The 16,818-nt window shown below is 52.5% G+C and overlaps 1 protein-coding gene across 4 annotated transcripts; it reads right to left on the bottom strand.

Annotated features, from left to right (window-relative positions):
* Window positions 1–7,024: 7,024 nt before the first annotated feature.
* SBSN (suprabasin) lies at window positions 7,025–12,277 on the bottom strand. Of its 4 annotated transcripts, none has more exons than XM_004060524.5 (5): window positions 11,788–12,247; window positions 10,309–10,542; window positions 8,520–8,585; window positions 8,372–8,416; window positions 7,025–7,191 (listed from the first exon to the last, which is right to left on the bottom strand). In XM_004060524.5, the coding sequence occupies exons 1-5, from the start codon at window positions 12,160–12,162 to the stop codon at window positions 7,168–7,170; spliced, it is 744 nt and encodes a 247-aa protein (XP_004060572.2). In that variant the 5' UTR covers window positions 12,163–12,247; the 3' UTR covers window positions 7,025–7,167. The 4 variants fall into 4 exon arrangements, with proteins under 4 accessions (XP_004060572.2, XP_055224986.1, XP_055224985.1 ...); XM_055369011.2 differs by having other exon boundaries at window positions 10,309–10,650; window positions 11,788–12,205; XM_055369010.2 differs by having other exon boundaries at window positions 10,309–12,277.
* Window positions 12,278–16,818: the final 4,541 nt, after the last annotated feature.

Raw genomic sequence — 16,818 nt, forward strand, 5'->3', positions numbered from 1 at the left:
CTAGGGCATCCTTATTAAATAACTAGTGTGAACCAAATAAAATATTAGGTGCTTTCACATATATGATCTCATTGAATCCTCAATATGACCGCAAGAGGTTAATATTATTCCCATTATACAGATGAGGTAACTGAGGCCCAAGTGGCTCAGCATCACACACAAAATCATATGTGAAAAGACTGTGGTAAAATAGAGTTGTCAAAACTTGAGCCAGGCACTTTGGGAGGCTAAGGCAGGTGGATCATCTGAGGTCAGGAGTTCAAGACCGGCCTGGCCAACATGGTGAAAACCCCCTCTCTACTAAAAATACAAAAATTAGCCAAGTGTGGTGACAGGCACCTATAATCCCAGCTACTCAGGAGGCTGAAGCAGGAAAATTGTTTGAACCTGGGAAGTGGAAGTTGCAGTGAGCCGAGATTGCACCATTGCACTCCAGCCTGGACAACAGAGCGAAACTCCGTCTTAAAAAAACAACAACAAAAATCTTGAGCCAGGTCAGTCTGACTCCAAACAGCTTTCTCTCCTCCATCACCATGCCACCCGTGTTCTTATGCGTGATGGCACCCACAAATCTGATATGCCTATGTCATGTCCAAGGCCCTCTGGTCTCAGCTCTTCTCTCTAATTCACCACATCATTCATTCAGCAAATATTTATGACTACCTGCTCTGTGACACGCCTATTCCAGACACTGGGGATACAGCCTAGAAACCATTCTCCAGCTGAGTGACACCTCATAATCCCAGCTCATGCCTGCAAGCCCAGCACTTTGGGAGGCCGAGGCAAGTGGATCACTTGAGGTCAAAAGTTCGAGACCAGCCTGGGCAACACAGAGAGACCCCATCTCTAAAAAATGTTTTTGAAAAAGTAGTCGGGTGTGGTGGTGCACACCTGTAGTTCTAGCTACTCCAGAGGCTGAGGTGAGAGGATCGCTTGAGCTCTGGAGGTTGAGGCTGCTATGATCGCACCACTGCACTCCAGTCTGGGTGACAGAGTGAGACCTTGTCTCAAAAAAAGCATTCTCCTTGCAGAACTTACATTCATGGTGGGGGAAGTTGGGCAATAAGTGACAGAGAGGTGTTTTAAATAGGGTACTCGGGAAAGGCTCTTTGAGATGTGGCCTGTGAGCTGACCCCTGCAGGGAGTGGAAGAGTGAGCCATGGGGATTAGCTGGGGCTAGTGGATTCCAAGCAGTGGGAACAGCCATGCAAAGGCCTGGAGGCAGGAGCCTGCCTACTGTATTTGAGGACCATTGTGGCTGGAGCAGTGTTGGGATGGGAGAAGCTAAAGTCAAAGAGGGAAAGATCCTGGGGTCTTGGGGACTATTATGAAGACTGGCTTTTTTTTTTTTTTTTTTTTTTTTTGAGACTGGGTCTCGCTCTGTCGCTCAGGCTGAAGGTCAATGGTGCAATCTCGGCTCACCACAACCTCCGCTTCCAGGGTACAAGTGATTCTCCTGCCTTAGCCTCCCGAGTAGCTGGGATTATAGGCACCTGCCACCACGCCCGGCTAATTTTTGTATTTTTAGTAGAAACAGGGTTTCGCCATGTTGTCTAGGCTGGTCTCGAACTCCTGACCTCAAGTGATCCACCCGCCTAGGCCACCCAAAGTGCTGGGATTACAGGCGTGAGCCACCACACCTGGCCAACTTTGACTTTTATTTTTACTCTGAATGAGGTGGAACCAGCCGAGGGTTCTGGGCTGCCACGGGTGCTAACAGGGTTCCCCTGGGGAACTGATTGTTGGGGGTTGTGGAGTACAGAGACCAGGGAGGAGGGAGATTGGAGGCTGGACTCAGTCTAGTGGGAAGATGAGGCTTTGGGGATGGGTGATGTCTCTGCTCCCTTCTGGGGCGTCCCAGATCTCAAACTGGCACCTATAGTCTTACCTCTTCCACGATGCCTATCCCAGAGCCTACATTCAAACCCCAGCTCCACCGCTTACTAACCATGATCTTAACCCATCTGCGCAACAGTGTTCTCATCTGTAAAGAGGGGTGAATGTGAGGATTAAGTGAAGTAATACATGTAAATTGCTTAGAGAAGTGTCTGCCACTCAGAAGCACTCAATATATGTTCTCGGCAGTGCTGGTCACATTGCTGTGGCTGGAATGCTTTCTTGGCAGTTGTTTAATCTTGTGACACACAGATGCACACATCCTGAAAATGCCAGATGCATGGCTCACGCCTGTAATCCCAAAACCGTGGGAGGCCAAGGAGGGAAGATTGCTTGAGCCCAAGAGTTCCCGACCAAGCTGGGCAACATGGTGAGACCCTGTCTCTACAAAAAATACAAAAATTGCCAGGGTGTAGTGACGTGTGCCCATAGTCCCAGCCACTTGGGAAGCTGAGGCACATGGATCGCTTGAACCGGGAGGCTGAGGTTGCAGTGAGCCATGATTACGCCATTGCACTCCAGCCTGGACAACAGGGCGAGACCCTGCCTCAATTTAAAAAATAAATGCCAGATGCAGAAACTTACTTTTAAAGAACACTCATTTGGAGCCAGGAGAGGGTGGCTCTCACCTGTAATCCCAGCACTTTGGGAGGCCAACGCGGGCAGATCACCTAAGGTCAGGAGTTGGAGACCAGCCTGGCCAACATGGTGAAACCCCATGGCTACTAAAAATACAAAAATTAGCCAGGTGTGGTGTGCGCCTGTAATCCCAGCTACTTAGGAGGCTGAGGCAGGAGAATCTCCTGAACCTGGGATTCGGAGGTTGCAGTGAGCCAAGATCACACCACTGCACTCCAGCCTGGGCAACAGAACAAGACTCCATCAAAAAAAAAAAAAAAAAACACTCATTTGGATGTAGCCCCCTCCTGCTTCCTGGGGGTCGCAAGGGCAGCATGCCACCTCACTGCTAGAGATGTTCAGCAGCGAAGTGCCCTTGAACTGGAGCCTGGCCATCACCACTGACTAGCAGGGTGGCCTCAGGCAACACGCTCCGTTCCGTGCACCTCTTCTTCAACATCTGTGAGGGCGATGATCATGGTACTTGCCTCCCGGATGGTTGTGGGGATGAAATGAATCATGCCTGTAAGTGCTTAGCACAGACCCTGTAAAAGATGCCCGGTGAGAGCCACACCCAAACTCCTCTCCCTGTTCTTCAGCATCCTCAGAAACCGGCCCTTCCTCTCCGTGTTTCTCCCTAGCCTGGCTCCACCCATCTCAGGCAAAGCAGCCTGTGTCTTGCTCACACTCGGTCCATGGCCCTTCCCAACCTGCTCAAGCCAGTGGCTTCCCTTCTGCTCCTTGCCAGACATTCATGCCTGGCCTTGACATCACTGCTTGAACCTCTTCATCTGGGGGGAAATGGATACGATATTTGTAATATGATTACAGATTGTCATAACCAACAGGAAAAACAAGATCAGGGCTATGAGAGAGAGTGACAGGGTGGCCGTAGCTCAGGTTGAGCGGTCAAGGTAGCTGAGATGCAAAGGGTAGGGAAGAGCCAGTATGAGGGGCCGAGGGGCATGGAGAGTGTTCCTAGTAGAGGGAACAGCACACAAGACCTCCAGGCAGGAGAGATCCAGGCCTCTTTTACCCTCAAAACCGACTTAAAGCTCTCCTTTTTCAGAAGCCTCCCAGGACTGACTCAGTGCCTATCAATTATCTTGTATCTCTTTGGTATTTTCAGGACCCCCATCCAAGCAAACCCAGCAAGAAAATGTGCCTAAAAAATAGTCAGTCAGCCGGGTGATGGCCAGGTGTGGTGGCTCACGCCTGTAATCCCAATATTTTGGGAGGCCAAGGCGGGCGAATCAACTGAAGTCAGGAGTTCGAGACCAGCCTGGCCAACATGGTGAAACCCCGTCTCTACTGAAAATACAAAAATCAGCTGGGTGTGGTGGCACGCACCTGTAAGGGAGGCTGAGGCAGGAGAATTGCTTGAGCCTGGGAAGCAGAGGTTGCAGTGAGCCGATATCACCCCACTGCAATCCAGCCTGGATGACAAAGCAAGACTCTGTCTCAAAATATATATATATATATATATATATACACACACACATATATACATATATATATATACACATATATACATATATACATATATATATATACATATATACATATATACATATATATACACACACATATATATGTACATATTTTTTAAATAAAAATAAAGTCAATGAAAGCTTTTACTTCAAGAAAGAAAGAGTCCCTTGAATGTTGCCTTTTCGAAAGCCGCCACTATAGGATTCTTTTAAGTAGGGCCTCCCCCAGTACCTGTGAGATGATGTCTAGCACAGAGCAGACCCTCAATCAGTATCTGACATGAATGGAAGGTTCTATTTATATCAGTGCAGCAAGCAGCTGGGTGCTGTGGCTCACACCTGTATTCCTAGCACTTTGGGAGCCTGAGGCAGGAGGATTGCTTGAGCTCAGGATTTCAAGACCAGCCTGGGCAACATTATGAGACCCCCCCGTCTCTACAAAAAAAAAATTACAAAATTAGCCAGGCATGGTGGTGTGTGCTTGTAGTCCCAGCTACTTGGGAGGCTGAGGTGGGAGGATTGCTTGAGCCCAGGAGATTGAGGCTGCAGTTAGCCATGACCCTGCCACTGCACTCCAGCCTGAACGATAGACCAAAAAATAAATAAGACAAAATGCAGCAAATATAATGTTTACAGTTTACTTTGAAATGCATCAAAAATGTTTGATATGGGGCTAAATGGACAGATGTGTGACCAAGCAAGTATGGTAAAATCTAAGTGGTGAGAATGCTGGTGTTCACTATAAAATTCTTTCATCTTTTCATGATGCTTGAAATGTTTTCAAAATAAAATATCGCAGGGGGAGGGAAGGAGCATATGTAATGAAATGATGGTATTCCACAAAATAAGGGAAAACGCAGTGACTATAAAGTGAGGAACGTCCCGTTTTTTGCACAAATGCAGGCCCCTCCCCTTGCCGGTCATTGAGCTCTTATTGGTGCGTGGCTTTGTGTGTTTGCATTCACATTCTGTTTATAGGCCTTGCCTCCCAGGAAGGCTGTGAATTCCCCAAGGGCAAGAACACTGTCTATTATTTTCAGTCCCCCATTGATGGAATTTTGTAGCTGGAAGCAACAGTTGTCGAATCCCTGCCTCCCTTTATACAGGAGGAAATCGTGGCCCCTAGAGGGGAAGTAGGCGGCCTTCAGGCATCTTGCTCCCGATTGGAACGCAAGTCTCCCAGCACCCAGGCTAGTGCCTGGGAGTGTTACAGAGACTTCACCGGGAACCATGAGAAGTCAGGTGCTGGCAACAGACGGAGCCAGACCCAGGCCTGCTGCTTTCTCTGTGGGCGCCCTTGTCCCACTGAGCCGCAGCATCCTCATCCATACAACGGTGACAATAAGAGGGCTTCTGCCTTTGGGTTGTGGGAGACTTTAAGAGTTAAAGAACATGAACAGGCCAGATGAAGTGGCTCATACCTGTAATCCCACCACTTTGGGAGGCCGAGGCGGGAGAATCCCTTGAGCCCAGGAGTCTGAGAACAGTGTGGGCAATATAGTGAGGCCCTGTCTCTACCAAAAAAAGAAAAAAAAATTTTTTTTTGAGACAGAGTCTCACCCTGTCACCCAGGCTGGAGAGCAGAGGTGCAATCTCGGCTCACTGTAACCTCCACTTCCCAGGTTCAAGTGATTCTCCTGCCTCAACCTCCTGAGCAGCTGGGATTACAGGCATGCGCCACCACACCCAGCTAATTTCTTTTTTTGTATTTTTAGTAGAGACAGGGTTTCACCATGTTGGTCAGGCTAGTCTCGAACTCCTGACCTCATGATCTGCCAGCCTCGGCCTCCCAAAGTACTGGGATTACAGGCGTGAGCCACTGTGCCTGGCCAAAAAAATAATTTTTAATTAGCCAAGTGTGGTGGTGTGGGCCTGTAGTTCCAGCTACTCAAGAGGCTGAGGTGGGAGAATCCCTTGAGCCCAGGAGTTTGAGAACAGCCTGGGCAATATAGTGAGACCCCATCTCTTTAAAAAAAAAAAAAAGAAAGAAAAAGAAAATTTGATGAGCCAAGTGTGGTGGCGCGTACCTGTAGTAATTCCAGCTACTCAAGAGGCTGAGGTGGGAGGATTTCTTGAGCCCAGGAGGTCGAGGCAGCGGTGAGCCATGATCGCATCTCTGCACTCTGGCCTGGGTGAAAGAGCAAGATTCTGTCTCAAAAAAAAAAAGAATATGAACAGCTCTGGACACGGTACCTTGAGTCTAGCAAGTGCTCTATGCTCAGTAATTGTAATCATTGTTCCTCTGGGCTTTGAATGGCCCACAGATCTGAAAATGGGGCCTTCTGTGCCCCTACTCAGGTGGCTCCTGTCACCAGCATGTCTTCCACCTGAGCCTTCCATCCTTCTCCCTCCTTCCCGAGAGGATCCCCAGCCCCATCCCGTGTCTCACTTTTCTTATTCACCAATTCTCCTTCTCTGCTGACGCCAAAGGGCAAAGACCTCTGTTTTTCCAGAATATCCTTTGTAGCTCTTCACTGTTTCTCTCCTTCCACTTACTGACTGTGTAAACTTGGTCATGTTTCTTAATGTGTGCAAGCGCCCACGTGCTTCTCTATAAAATGGGGCAATAACAGTCCCTTTCGCCTAACTGGGGGGTTGGGAGGAGTCAATGATGTCATGCAGGTAACGCACCTGGCAGGCAGCCTGGCAGGTCTTAACTGCACAATAAATACAAGTTATTGTTGTTATTCTTTTGGCGCCCCACCCCCTTGACTGAGGATGCTACCTCCTGGGCCCAGACCATTCTCTCCCGGTGTGTCTGTCCCCACGAGTGGCCTGCAGTGGTTTTCCCTGCACGAGTCCTCCTGCCAGTAGCCAGCACGAACTTTGCACCCCAGCAAAGCGTGGTTTGTCTCCATTACCTGCCCTCTTACAGCTAATCAGCCTGAAATCTCCAGCTCAACCCACCCTATGCCTCAAACACTCCGACTCCTTCAGCAAAGTAACAAGAAAAGACAAGGCCCTCCTGCCTCCCTGTCCATCCCTCCTTAGGGAGCCCAGGGGACCACAATGAGACAGCATAGTGTATCAAGTTTATTCACAAATCCCAGTACAACCCCCTTCAGGGACTTCAGAAACCTGTCCCCCACCCCCAACCCCTCCAGGTCATGTCAGCTGATGTGACAACGGCGACATTATTCTCCCAGCAAGGCCGGATGCCAGTTTAGGGCATGATGTTGGTGACGCTCTGGAAGAGAGAAGGAGAGCATGGGTGAATGTAGGGTCCACAGTCATGACGGGACCCAAGACCTCAGCCCCACCCCTCGGGAGAAGCACAAGGGGACTGGCTGCTCTGGCCCCGGAGTTATGTTCTGGGGAAGTTTCAGGAAGGTAGCATCTAAACTTAAGAACACAAGGAAGCCAGTCCCCGCAGGCAGAGGGGCTGGGGCCTCTGCAGGAACCAACAAGCCTCGTGTGTTTAGCCTGAGAGGATGCTCTGCCGCCCCCATAGCCCGGGATACCCAAGGGTGGGCCTTCCTCTTCCGTGACACACCCTCACCCTGGCCTGCACCAGGTCTCAGGCAGCAGATATAATAAGTGCAAAAAGAGGCTGGGTGCAGTGGCTTACGCCTGTAATCCCAGAACTGTGGGAGGCTGAGGAAGGGGGGGATCACTTGAGATCAGGAGTTCGAGACCAGCCTGGCCAATATGGTGAAACCCCTGTCTCTACTAAAAATACAAAAATTAGCTGGGCATGTTGGCGCACACCTGTAATCCCAGCTACTCAGGAGACTGAGATAGGAGAATCACTTGAACCCAGAAGATGGAGGTTGCAGCGAGCTGAGATTGCACCACTGCACTCCAGCCTGGGAGATAGAGTGAGACTCTGTCTCAATAAATTAAAATAAAGAAAGAGAGTCAGGAGTTTACTTTGAGCCCCAACTGGGAACCAGGATTCCATAGGAGCCTCTGCACTGGGGTGACCTTGCACCAGGGAGAGGACAAAGACACAGGCTCCCCCTCCCAGCATGAAGCAAAGGCATTTGCAGCAAGGTGGGGACAGGAGGGAAGCCAGTCAGCAAATGGGAATCAAGGAATGAGGACAAGGAGAGAGAGGGAATAAGAACAGTCAGCAGCCCCTCCTCCCTCCCTGGCTCCCAGGGGCACCAGGGCCTGGGAGGTCTTTTCTGCCAGCTTGTGTTTGCCTTGGTGGAAATGAAAGGCACCCAAAAGATGAGGGCAGGGTGCAAAGGGGAGGGAGCGGGTGGAGAGAGGGAAGCCCAGGACTGGGTATCAGGTTGGAGGGTCTTTGCAGAGGCTGCAGGTCTGCCCGCCCGGGGAGCTGTCCAAACAGACACCGGGAAGGGGTCGGGGTGAGTGTATCTATCAGGACGCAGAGCAGAAAAGAGACACCACGGGGCACTCACCCTCCACAGGGCGGGAAGGTTGATGAAAGGCGTGTTGACCGAGGCCTGCAATTCAAGGACAAGAAGGTCAGTCTCCAGCGTCCGACCCACAGCCATGCTAGGGAACTCCCAGGGGCCTCCTCTCCCCTATCCCGGAGTCCGCGCTTACCCCAGAGGCTAACGGCGTGGTTGTGGCCCCTCCTTGATGGCTGGAAGATCCGCCTTGATGGTTGCCCTGTGGACAAAGCCCAGACTCTTGTTACAACCCCTCAACCGCGGAGGGTCTCCCAGTTCCTTTTCCCCAGGGACCTGGTCCCCTCCAGGGTGACTGGGGCTGCGGTGGGAGGCACAGCTTAACCCACTGCCTCGTCACTGTCCAGAAGAAAACCCAAAGCCCGTGCTCGTGTGGGCATTCTGCCTCCTGCTGCCTTTTCCTCCCCAAAGCCCCTTTTAATTTCCTTAATGAAGTGCTCTCAGTCATGGAGGAGGGGCTGGTGGAAAGGGAAGGTAGAGGACCCGTGACAAACAATATCAGGACCTAGTTTAACCTCAGCCCTGACCTCAAATCTACCCTTCTATGCCCGTCTAGCTGCATCCCTAACTCCGCTGAACCTTGTGCTTAACCCAGCCCCAGACACTCAGCCATGCACCCCAGCAGTGCCCCCAACCCCGGCTGCTGTTGCCAGCCCCAAATCCCACAGTGCACCGTCCTCTGCTCGCGGCACCCTGCAGCCTGCCGTGCCCGCTCCTCTGCTGCACCGTTCCTCCCCACCCACCCATCCCTGGCTCTGTCTGGCGGCAGATGTGGCTCTGGACTTCGACGTCTGAGCCAGTCACATCTTGCAGATCCAGGACCCCTCATGGAGCCTGGAGAGTGAGGGCGCACAGGAGTCCACCCTCTCCTGCTCCCCACGCTCCTTTCTTGGTGCCTGTTCTGTTGTGAGTGGTGCTATTTGCCTGCCTCCAGTCTCTGTTCCCTCTACATATTTTATGTTATTATTATTTTTTTTGAGACAGAGTCTCACTCTGTTGCCCAGGCTGGAGTGCAATGGTGCAATGTCAGCTCACTGCAAACTCCGCTTCTCGGGTTCAAGGGATTCTCCTGCCTCAGCCTTCTGAGTAGCTGGGATTAGAGGCACCAGCCACCACACCCAGCTAATTTTTGTATTTTTAGTAGAGATAGGGTTTCACCATGTTGGCCAGGCTGCTCTTGAACTCCTGAGCTCAAGTGATCCACCTGCCTCGGCCTCCCAAAGTGCTGGGGTTAACAGGCGTGAGCCACTGAACCTGGCCTCTGTTCCCTCTATATAAATGGGTAAGAGAAACCTTCCAGAAAACCTCTCTTGGCTGGGCAGTGTAGGGGAAGAGAAACCTGGCCTGCCCTCCGCCAAAGCTGGGCACTAGCCACAGGACTTTGGCACATCCCCTAACCTCTCTGAGCCTTTGTTTCCTTATCTGAGAATCAGGGCGTCAGCAGCCTCATCTTGACCACATCAGAGGGTAGTTACAAAGATTACACAAGCCAAGGCTCATCTCTGAAAGCTATTCCTCATGCTCACTCTCCTAACCAGGTTTTCTCAACACTCAGTCCCTTTGCACTATACTAGATCTTGATCCCAGGAACTGTTTCCCATTCCCCAGAAAGGGCTTCACGGGCCCCACTTGAGGCCCTCTTAACCAGGAGGGCAGCTCCCTGAAGGTGGGACAGGGTGCCTGCCACCCTGTCTGATATATGCTTTGCAGATAAGGCGGCTCACCCCATCTGACCAGCTGCCACCAGCTCCTTTGTAAGGGAGATGGGGAAGGGGGAGGAACACAATGATATAGCTGCCCAAGCTTCTTTCACCAAACGAAGGCTACGCGGACCACCCCCCCCCCCCCCGCCAAATGTCCCAAGGGTTTAACCTTTCCCTCCCCCAACCCCCCTGTCCCCCATCTCCCCATCCCTGTTCACCTACATTCAGCAGCTGGTTGGCCTCCTTGCTGGCTTGGTTGACCCCATTATGAGCATTCTGCAGCTCCTTCCCGGCCTGGCCAGCAGCATGGTGGGCACCTTGGCCAAGCTTCTCCACTTCCTTTCCAGCCTGGTCAGCAGCATGGTTGACCCCTTGGCCAAGTTTCTCTGCTTCCTTCCCAGCCTGGTGGACCCCAGTGTGGAACCCTTGGACCGCTTTGTCTGCTTCCTTCCCGGCCTGTTCAAGGGTATGGTGAACTCCCTGGCCAAACTGCCCTGCCTCCTTCCCGGCCTCGTGGACCCCAGTGTGGAACCCCTGGACCGCTTTGTCTGCTTCCTTCCCGGCCTGTTCAAGGGTATGGTGAACTCCCTGGCCAAACTGCCCTGCCTCCTTCCCGGCCTCGTGGACCCCAGTGTGGAACCCCTGGACCGCTTTGTCTGCTTCCTTCCTGGCCTGTTCAAGGGTATGGTGAACTCCCTGGCCAAACTGCCCTGCCTCCTTCCCGACCTCATGGACCCCAGGTTGGACACCATGAACTGCTATGTCTCCCTCTTTCCCAGCCTGCCCTGCTGTGTGGTGAATGTCGTGGCCAAACTGCCCCGCCTCCCTTCCAGCCTGACTAACGCCATGATGGAGGCCTTGGATCACTCTGTCTTCCTCCTTCCCCACCTGCGAGGCAGCATGGTGGACGCCCTGGCCAAACTTCTCTGCTTCCTTCCAGGCCTCATTAACCCCATGGTGGACCCCGTGGCCGAGCTTCTCTGTTTCCTTCCCAATCTGACCGGCAGCATGGTGGACCCCCTGGCCAAACTTCTCTGTCTCCTTCCAGCCCTCACTGAGACCATGGTGGATCCCCTGGCCAAACCTCCCAGCCTCATTTCCGGCCTGCCCCGCAGCATGGTGGGCCCCCTGGCCAAATCTCCCTGCCTCATTTCCGGCCTGCCCCGCAGCATGGTGAGCCCCCTGGCCAAACTTCTCTGCCTCCTTCCCAACCTGACCAGCAGCATGGTGGACCCCCTGGCCAAACTTCTCTGTCTCCCTCCAGCCCTCACTGAGACCATGGTGGAACCCCTGGCCAAATCTCCCTGCCTCATTTCCGACCTGCCCCGCAGCATGGTGGGCCCCCTGGCCAAACTTCTCTGCCTCCTTCCCAACCTGACCAGCAGCATGGTGGATCCCCTGGCCAAACTTCTCTGTCTCCTTCCAGCCCTCACTGAGACCATGGTGGGCCCCCTGGCCAAATCTCCCAGCCTCATTTCCGGCCTGCCCTGCAGCATGGTGGACTCCCTGGCCAAACCTCCCAGCCTCATTTCCGGCCTGCCCTGCAGCATGGTGGACTCCCTGGCCAAACCTCCCAGCCTCATTTCCAGCCTGCCCTGCAGCATTGTCGACTCCCTGGCCAAACCTCCCTGCCTCACTTCCCGCCTGGTTGGCCCCGTGATGGACCCCATGATGGATCAGTTTGTCTGCCTCCTTCCCAACCTGTCCAGCAGCGTTGTTGACCCCATGGCCAAGCTTCTCTGCTTCCTTTCCTGCTTGTCCAATACCATGGTTGATCTCATGGGCAACCTTGTCCATGCCGTGGTTGAGCCCCTGGACGCCTTTGTCCAACTCCTTGCTGGTGTGGCTACCCATGTTGCTAAGTCCGTTGAAAACCTTCTCCACTTCCCTTCCGGCATGCGTGATTCCACTGTTGATGCCATCCAGGGCCTTGCCCACCTCTCTCTCTGCATTGCTCAGCCCTCGGTTGATCCCTTCAATGACCTTCTCAATGGGATCATCGCTGGCCGCCCATCCAGACAGGGCCCCCAGTAGCAGAAGGAGGGAGCAGGAGCCGACCAGACGTGCAAGATGCATATTGCTGGGAAGGTCGGGGAGGATGCAGAGAGGAGCCGGGGAAGCCACGCTGCTATTTATCCTCTCTCCCTCTCGCCCTCTTCTCCACCCCTCATGACTCAGTTACCCCTGTGAGGCACTGAGTTGGTCTTCAGTCAAGGAGGTGTTTCCCAGGGAGATTTGGAGTTGAGCAATGGAGAGGAGGAGGAAGAGAGGGTGAGTCATGGATGGAGAAGAACTCTGGCATCTTTGCTCCTTGCCCTCCACCCCAGAGACGGGTGTCTGCCCTTCCAACCACCTCCTCTTTCATTCCTCACCCACTGTCCAGGCCTCCTCTCTCTCAAACCCACCTTCCACCATGCTCCATCCCTGGGATGCAGGCAATTCTTCAACACCTCACTCCTCTCAGGCATCTAAGCCTCCAGCTCCCCAGGCAGTGAGGGGCTAGAATGATGGGAGGCACCGTCTGGAGAGGGGAGAACACTAGGTGGGTTGAAGGAGTCATCAGACCTCGTTCTTGTGGGCCAGCCCCTGCCCTCACTCATTCCATTCCAGCCACACAGGCCTTCTCCCTGTTCCACAAACACACCAAGCTCATTCCTGCTGCAGGGCCTTTGCACATGCTCCTCTCTCTGCCTGGAATGCAGAACCCAGATCTTCACGTGGCTGGCTCCTCCTCATCCGTACTTGACTTAAATGCCAACTTCGCAAGAAAACCTCTCCTGACCATAACATGGCATTAATTATACTCTGTAGTATCACCCTTTTGTTTTCACAGAAAAAAAAAATCTGAAATTACCTTTATTTTTTATTGCCTGTCTCACCTACTAGCAATGTAAATTGGTGGTGTTGGTCACTGCTGTATTCCTAGCTTCTTGAACACTGCCTGGGGTTCAGTAAATATTTATTGACTGGACAAATGGATGGATTCAAACAGGCCGAGGAAAGAGACTCCGAGCCCGAGTCTGGGTCTCACAGGGTGCTGGAGGGAAGGGCGCCTGGGTCGCCAGGGCAGCATAGAGTCCCTTGTGGAGTGTCGCAGATTTTGGAGGCAGGATCCCATTCCTGTCGCAGAACCCAGACCTCCTGCCTCCCAGCCCTTGGGCAAGGGCAGGGGGCCGATTGCCATGAGCTGGAACAGGACGCAGTGTCTCCTGAAAAGCCGGTTGAGGCAGCCACGGGGAGGGGCCGAAGACCCAGGGCAGCAGGAGCCTGTGAGCCAGAACCTGGGCTGGGGCCAGGTGCTCATCCTTCCCGCCCTCCCCACATGGGGCCTCCTAAGCCCCAACCTGAAGCCCCAAGTGTTGACATATTGGCTCGGGTTGGAGGGGAAACAGCTGAGAGTCTGGCCTCAGGCGTGAAAAGGGCATCGGAAGGAAGGGCAGGTGGTGGTGGGCAGGCTTGGGGCAGCAGATGGATCTAGAAGCCAGTTGGGAGGGAGGCTAAGACCAGAACGAGAGCCAGTGGGTGGGTACAGTGGGTGCAGGGGTGAAAGATATTTGGGTTTTGGTGCCAAAGGGAGAGACTGAGAGAGGGGTGGAGGTGGGATTGCTGGTGGGAAGGCCAGGCAGGAAGGAATGTGCAGGGTGTGAGCAGCTGGAGGTGGCAGAGCTATGTGTGTGGGTGCCCAGGTGTGGCGAGAATCTGCACGTGTTTTCAGGCTTTGCTCAAACAAGGGCGCCAAGGCCCACTCCCCTCAGAGGACCCGGGGTTCCTCTCCAGCTCCTGGACACTTGACTCCACCCAAAGACAGGCATCCCAGGACAGATATCCAGAAGCTTCTGCCTTCTCTGGGCTCTGCCTATAGAGGGTGACTAAGTGTGCCACCTCTCCAAGCTTGAGCTCATCAAATCTGTTTCCCGGTTTCACACTCCAGGGACAAAGCCAAATTCCTGGGCAAACTCGGGTGTGGTTTTTCTGCCCTGGTCCAGGGCCGAAATGATGGAGTTTCCCATACCAGGAGGTGGCTGGGCAGAGAAGAGTGGGTGATGAGTGTCAGAATCCTAACCCACCCAGAGATCAAGAGGTGGGGTTTCTCCCACTTTGAACTGTGTTCCATCTTCTTTTTGTGTTTTTGGAGGGAGAGTCTCACTCTATCCCCCAGGCTGGCATGCAGTGGCATGATCTCAGCTCACTGCAACCTCCGCCTCCCGGGTTCAGGTGATTCTCCTGCCTCAGCCTCCCGAGTAGCTGAGATTAGCCGGGCACCTGCCATGATGCCCACCTAATTTTTGTACTTTCAGTAGAGACGGGGTTTCACCATGTTGGCCAGGCTGGTCTCGAACCCCTGACCTCAGGTGATCCGCCCACCTCAGCCTCCCCAAGGGCGGGGATTACAGGCGTGAGCCACTGTGCCTGGCCTGAACTGTGTTCCATCTTCTCTATCCCTCTCCACACCATCCTTTCATCTTCTGCCAGCCTCAGTCCCTCTCCTCTGTCTCTCTATTCCCATGTGGCACGATTCGATTCAGGACTTCAGCATCTGGCTCCGTAACTGAGAATGGCCTGGAGTTGTCCTTTCTTTATTTTATTTATTTTTTTTATGAAGTATCACTCTGTTGCCCAGGTTGGAGTGCAGTGGCAATCTCGGCTCACTGCAACCTCCGCCTCCCAGGTTCAAGTGATTCGCCTGCCTCAGCCTCCCGAGTAGCTAGGATTACAGATGCATGCCACCACACCAGGCTAATTTTTGTATTTTTAGTAGAGATGGAGTTTCACCATGTTGGCCAGGCTGGTCTCAAACTCCTGACCTCAGGTGGTCTACCTGCCTCGGCCTCCCAAAGTGCTGGGATTACAAGTGTGAGCCACTGCACCCAGCCAAAATCAGCCCCTATTTAATCCTGGTTTTGTTGAGGTTATATTTTTCACCTCCTTGATTGTACACCAAAATGTAGCTCCCTTTGTTTAATTAATCATCTGTGTTTTGGTCTCGGTTCATTAAAACCTCCTCACCTGTACACTTAGTTTACTTTCTTCTCCCAGGCCATCAAAGCAGGAGAGCCTCACCCTGCCCTGGTCCCATGGCAGGTGCTTGGCAAATGAATTTCTCATGGATGTTGGCGGAAGGAAGAGGTTATGTCATTCTGCCCCTTCTTGCATCCATCTCTTTCTGGGATGGTGACTCCTTCCTGGCACAAACCCCCACTCCCCCTAAACCTTGGTCACAGCTGCGTGTCAACCTGCTGTGCAGGTGAGGGTGCCTGCCTGTGAGTCACTGAGGTGCAAGCAAACCCCTACCCCGGGGCTGCAGGGGAGGGAGCTGTTTGTCCACTTGTTCTTTGTCAGACCTTTATTGAAAACCTGCTTTGTATTGTTCTAAGTGCTGGAGGCACAGTCGTGAACAAACAAACAAGAACAGGAGCCCTGTGAGGGGCTTAGAGCCCAAGGGGGAGACATCGAACAAATAAACCAATCAATAGATCATGACAAACTACATGAAAAGCTACAAGAAAAAGAATGGGTGCTGCAAGAATATATAACGTGGAGAGTTTGATAAGATTGGCGTTCAGGGCGGGCAAGGTGGTTCACACCTGTAATCCCACCACTTTGGGAGGCCGAGGCAGATGGATCACCTGAGGTCAGGAGTTTGAGATTAGCCTGGCCAACATGGTGAAACGCCGTCTCTACTAAAAATACAAAAACAAAAAAAAAATTAGCTAGGTGTAGTGGCGCACGCCTGTAGTCCCAGCTACTCAGGAGGCTGAGACGGGAGAATCACTTGAACCCAGGAGGCGGAGGTTGGGGTGAGCTGAGATCGCACCATTGCACTCCAGCCTGGGCAACAAGAGCGAAACTCTGTCTCAAAAACAAGAAAAGAAAAGAAAAGAAAAGATTAGCGATCAGATGAAACCTGAGGAATTGACATTTATTCATTCAGGTATAGTTTATTGGGCTAACGCCTTTTTCAGACAGGGTCTTGCTCTATCTCCCAGCTGGAGTGCAGTGACACAATCACAGCTCACTGCAGCCTTGACCTCCTAGGCTCAAGTAATCCTCCCACCTCAGCCTCCCTAATAATTGGGACAACAGGCGTGCACCACCACACCTGGCTACTTTTTTTATTTTTTGTAGATACAGGGTTTTGCCACATTGCCCGTGTTGGTCTCAAACTCCTGGACTCAAATGATCCTCCCACCTCAGCCTCCCAAAGTGTTGGGATTACAGGCATGAGCCACTGCGTCCAGCCCACAAACACCTTTCAGGTGCCAAACACTTTTCTTGTCAATGGGATACAGAAGTGACATAGATGACGTCCCTGTCCTCTCAGAGCTTACAGTCTGGTGGACAGAGACAGTTGGCAAGAAAACAAACAATTTTTAGAGAGACATGTACTCTAAGGAAAATAAAAACATAGACAGTGTAGCCCTAGAGAAATTTTGCACACTGAAGCATAACTCAGAATGGAGAAGTCAGACAAGGCTTCCTGGAAGATGGGCAGAAATTGGGGGGAAGGGGGTGACAGCTGACAGTGACAGAGAAAGGAGGGAACTTAGATGCAGAGTGTAGAAAGCCTCTCTTAAAGGGTGGGAAACCAAGAGGCAGCCAAGGGAAGCCCTGGGTGGGCCTTCCAGGCATACGGAGGCAGCAAGAGTCACTCCACCGGAGAAGCCAAGGGACAGCATGGAACCTGTGTGCTTCAAGAGACAGAGAAGAGGAAAGGGCTTTCAGGAACAGTGT

Source organism: Gorilla gorilla, chromosome 20 (assembly GCF_029281585.2).
Source record: "Gorilla gorilla gorilla isolate KB3781 chromosome 20, NHGRI_mGorGor1-v2.1_pri, whole genome shotgun sequence".
Lineage (NCBI taxonomy): Eukaryota > Metazoa > Chordata > Mammalia > Primates > Hominidae > Gorilla > Gorilla gorilla.

Excerpts from the sequence above, each read along its gene's own strand:
- SBSN (XM_055369010.2), bottom strand. The coding sequence starts at position 12,162 with ATGCATCTTGCACGTCTGGTCGGCTCCTGCTCCCTCCTTCTGCTACTG. Across the intron at positions 8,586-10,308 it reads AGGCCAACCAGCTGCTGAAT|GGCAACCATCAAGGCGGATC; the intron begins GTAGGTGAACAG and ends CTTTGTCCACAG. Across the intron at positions 8,417-8,519 it reads CCACGCCGTTAGCCTCTGGG|GCCTCGGTCAACACGCCTTT; the intron begins GTAAGCGCGGAC and ends CTTGAATTGCAG.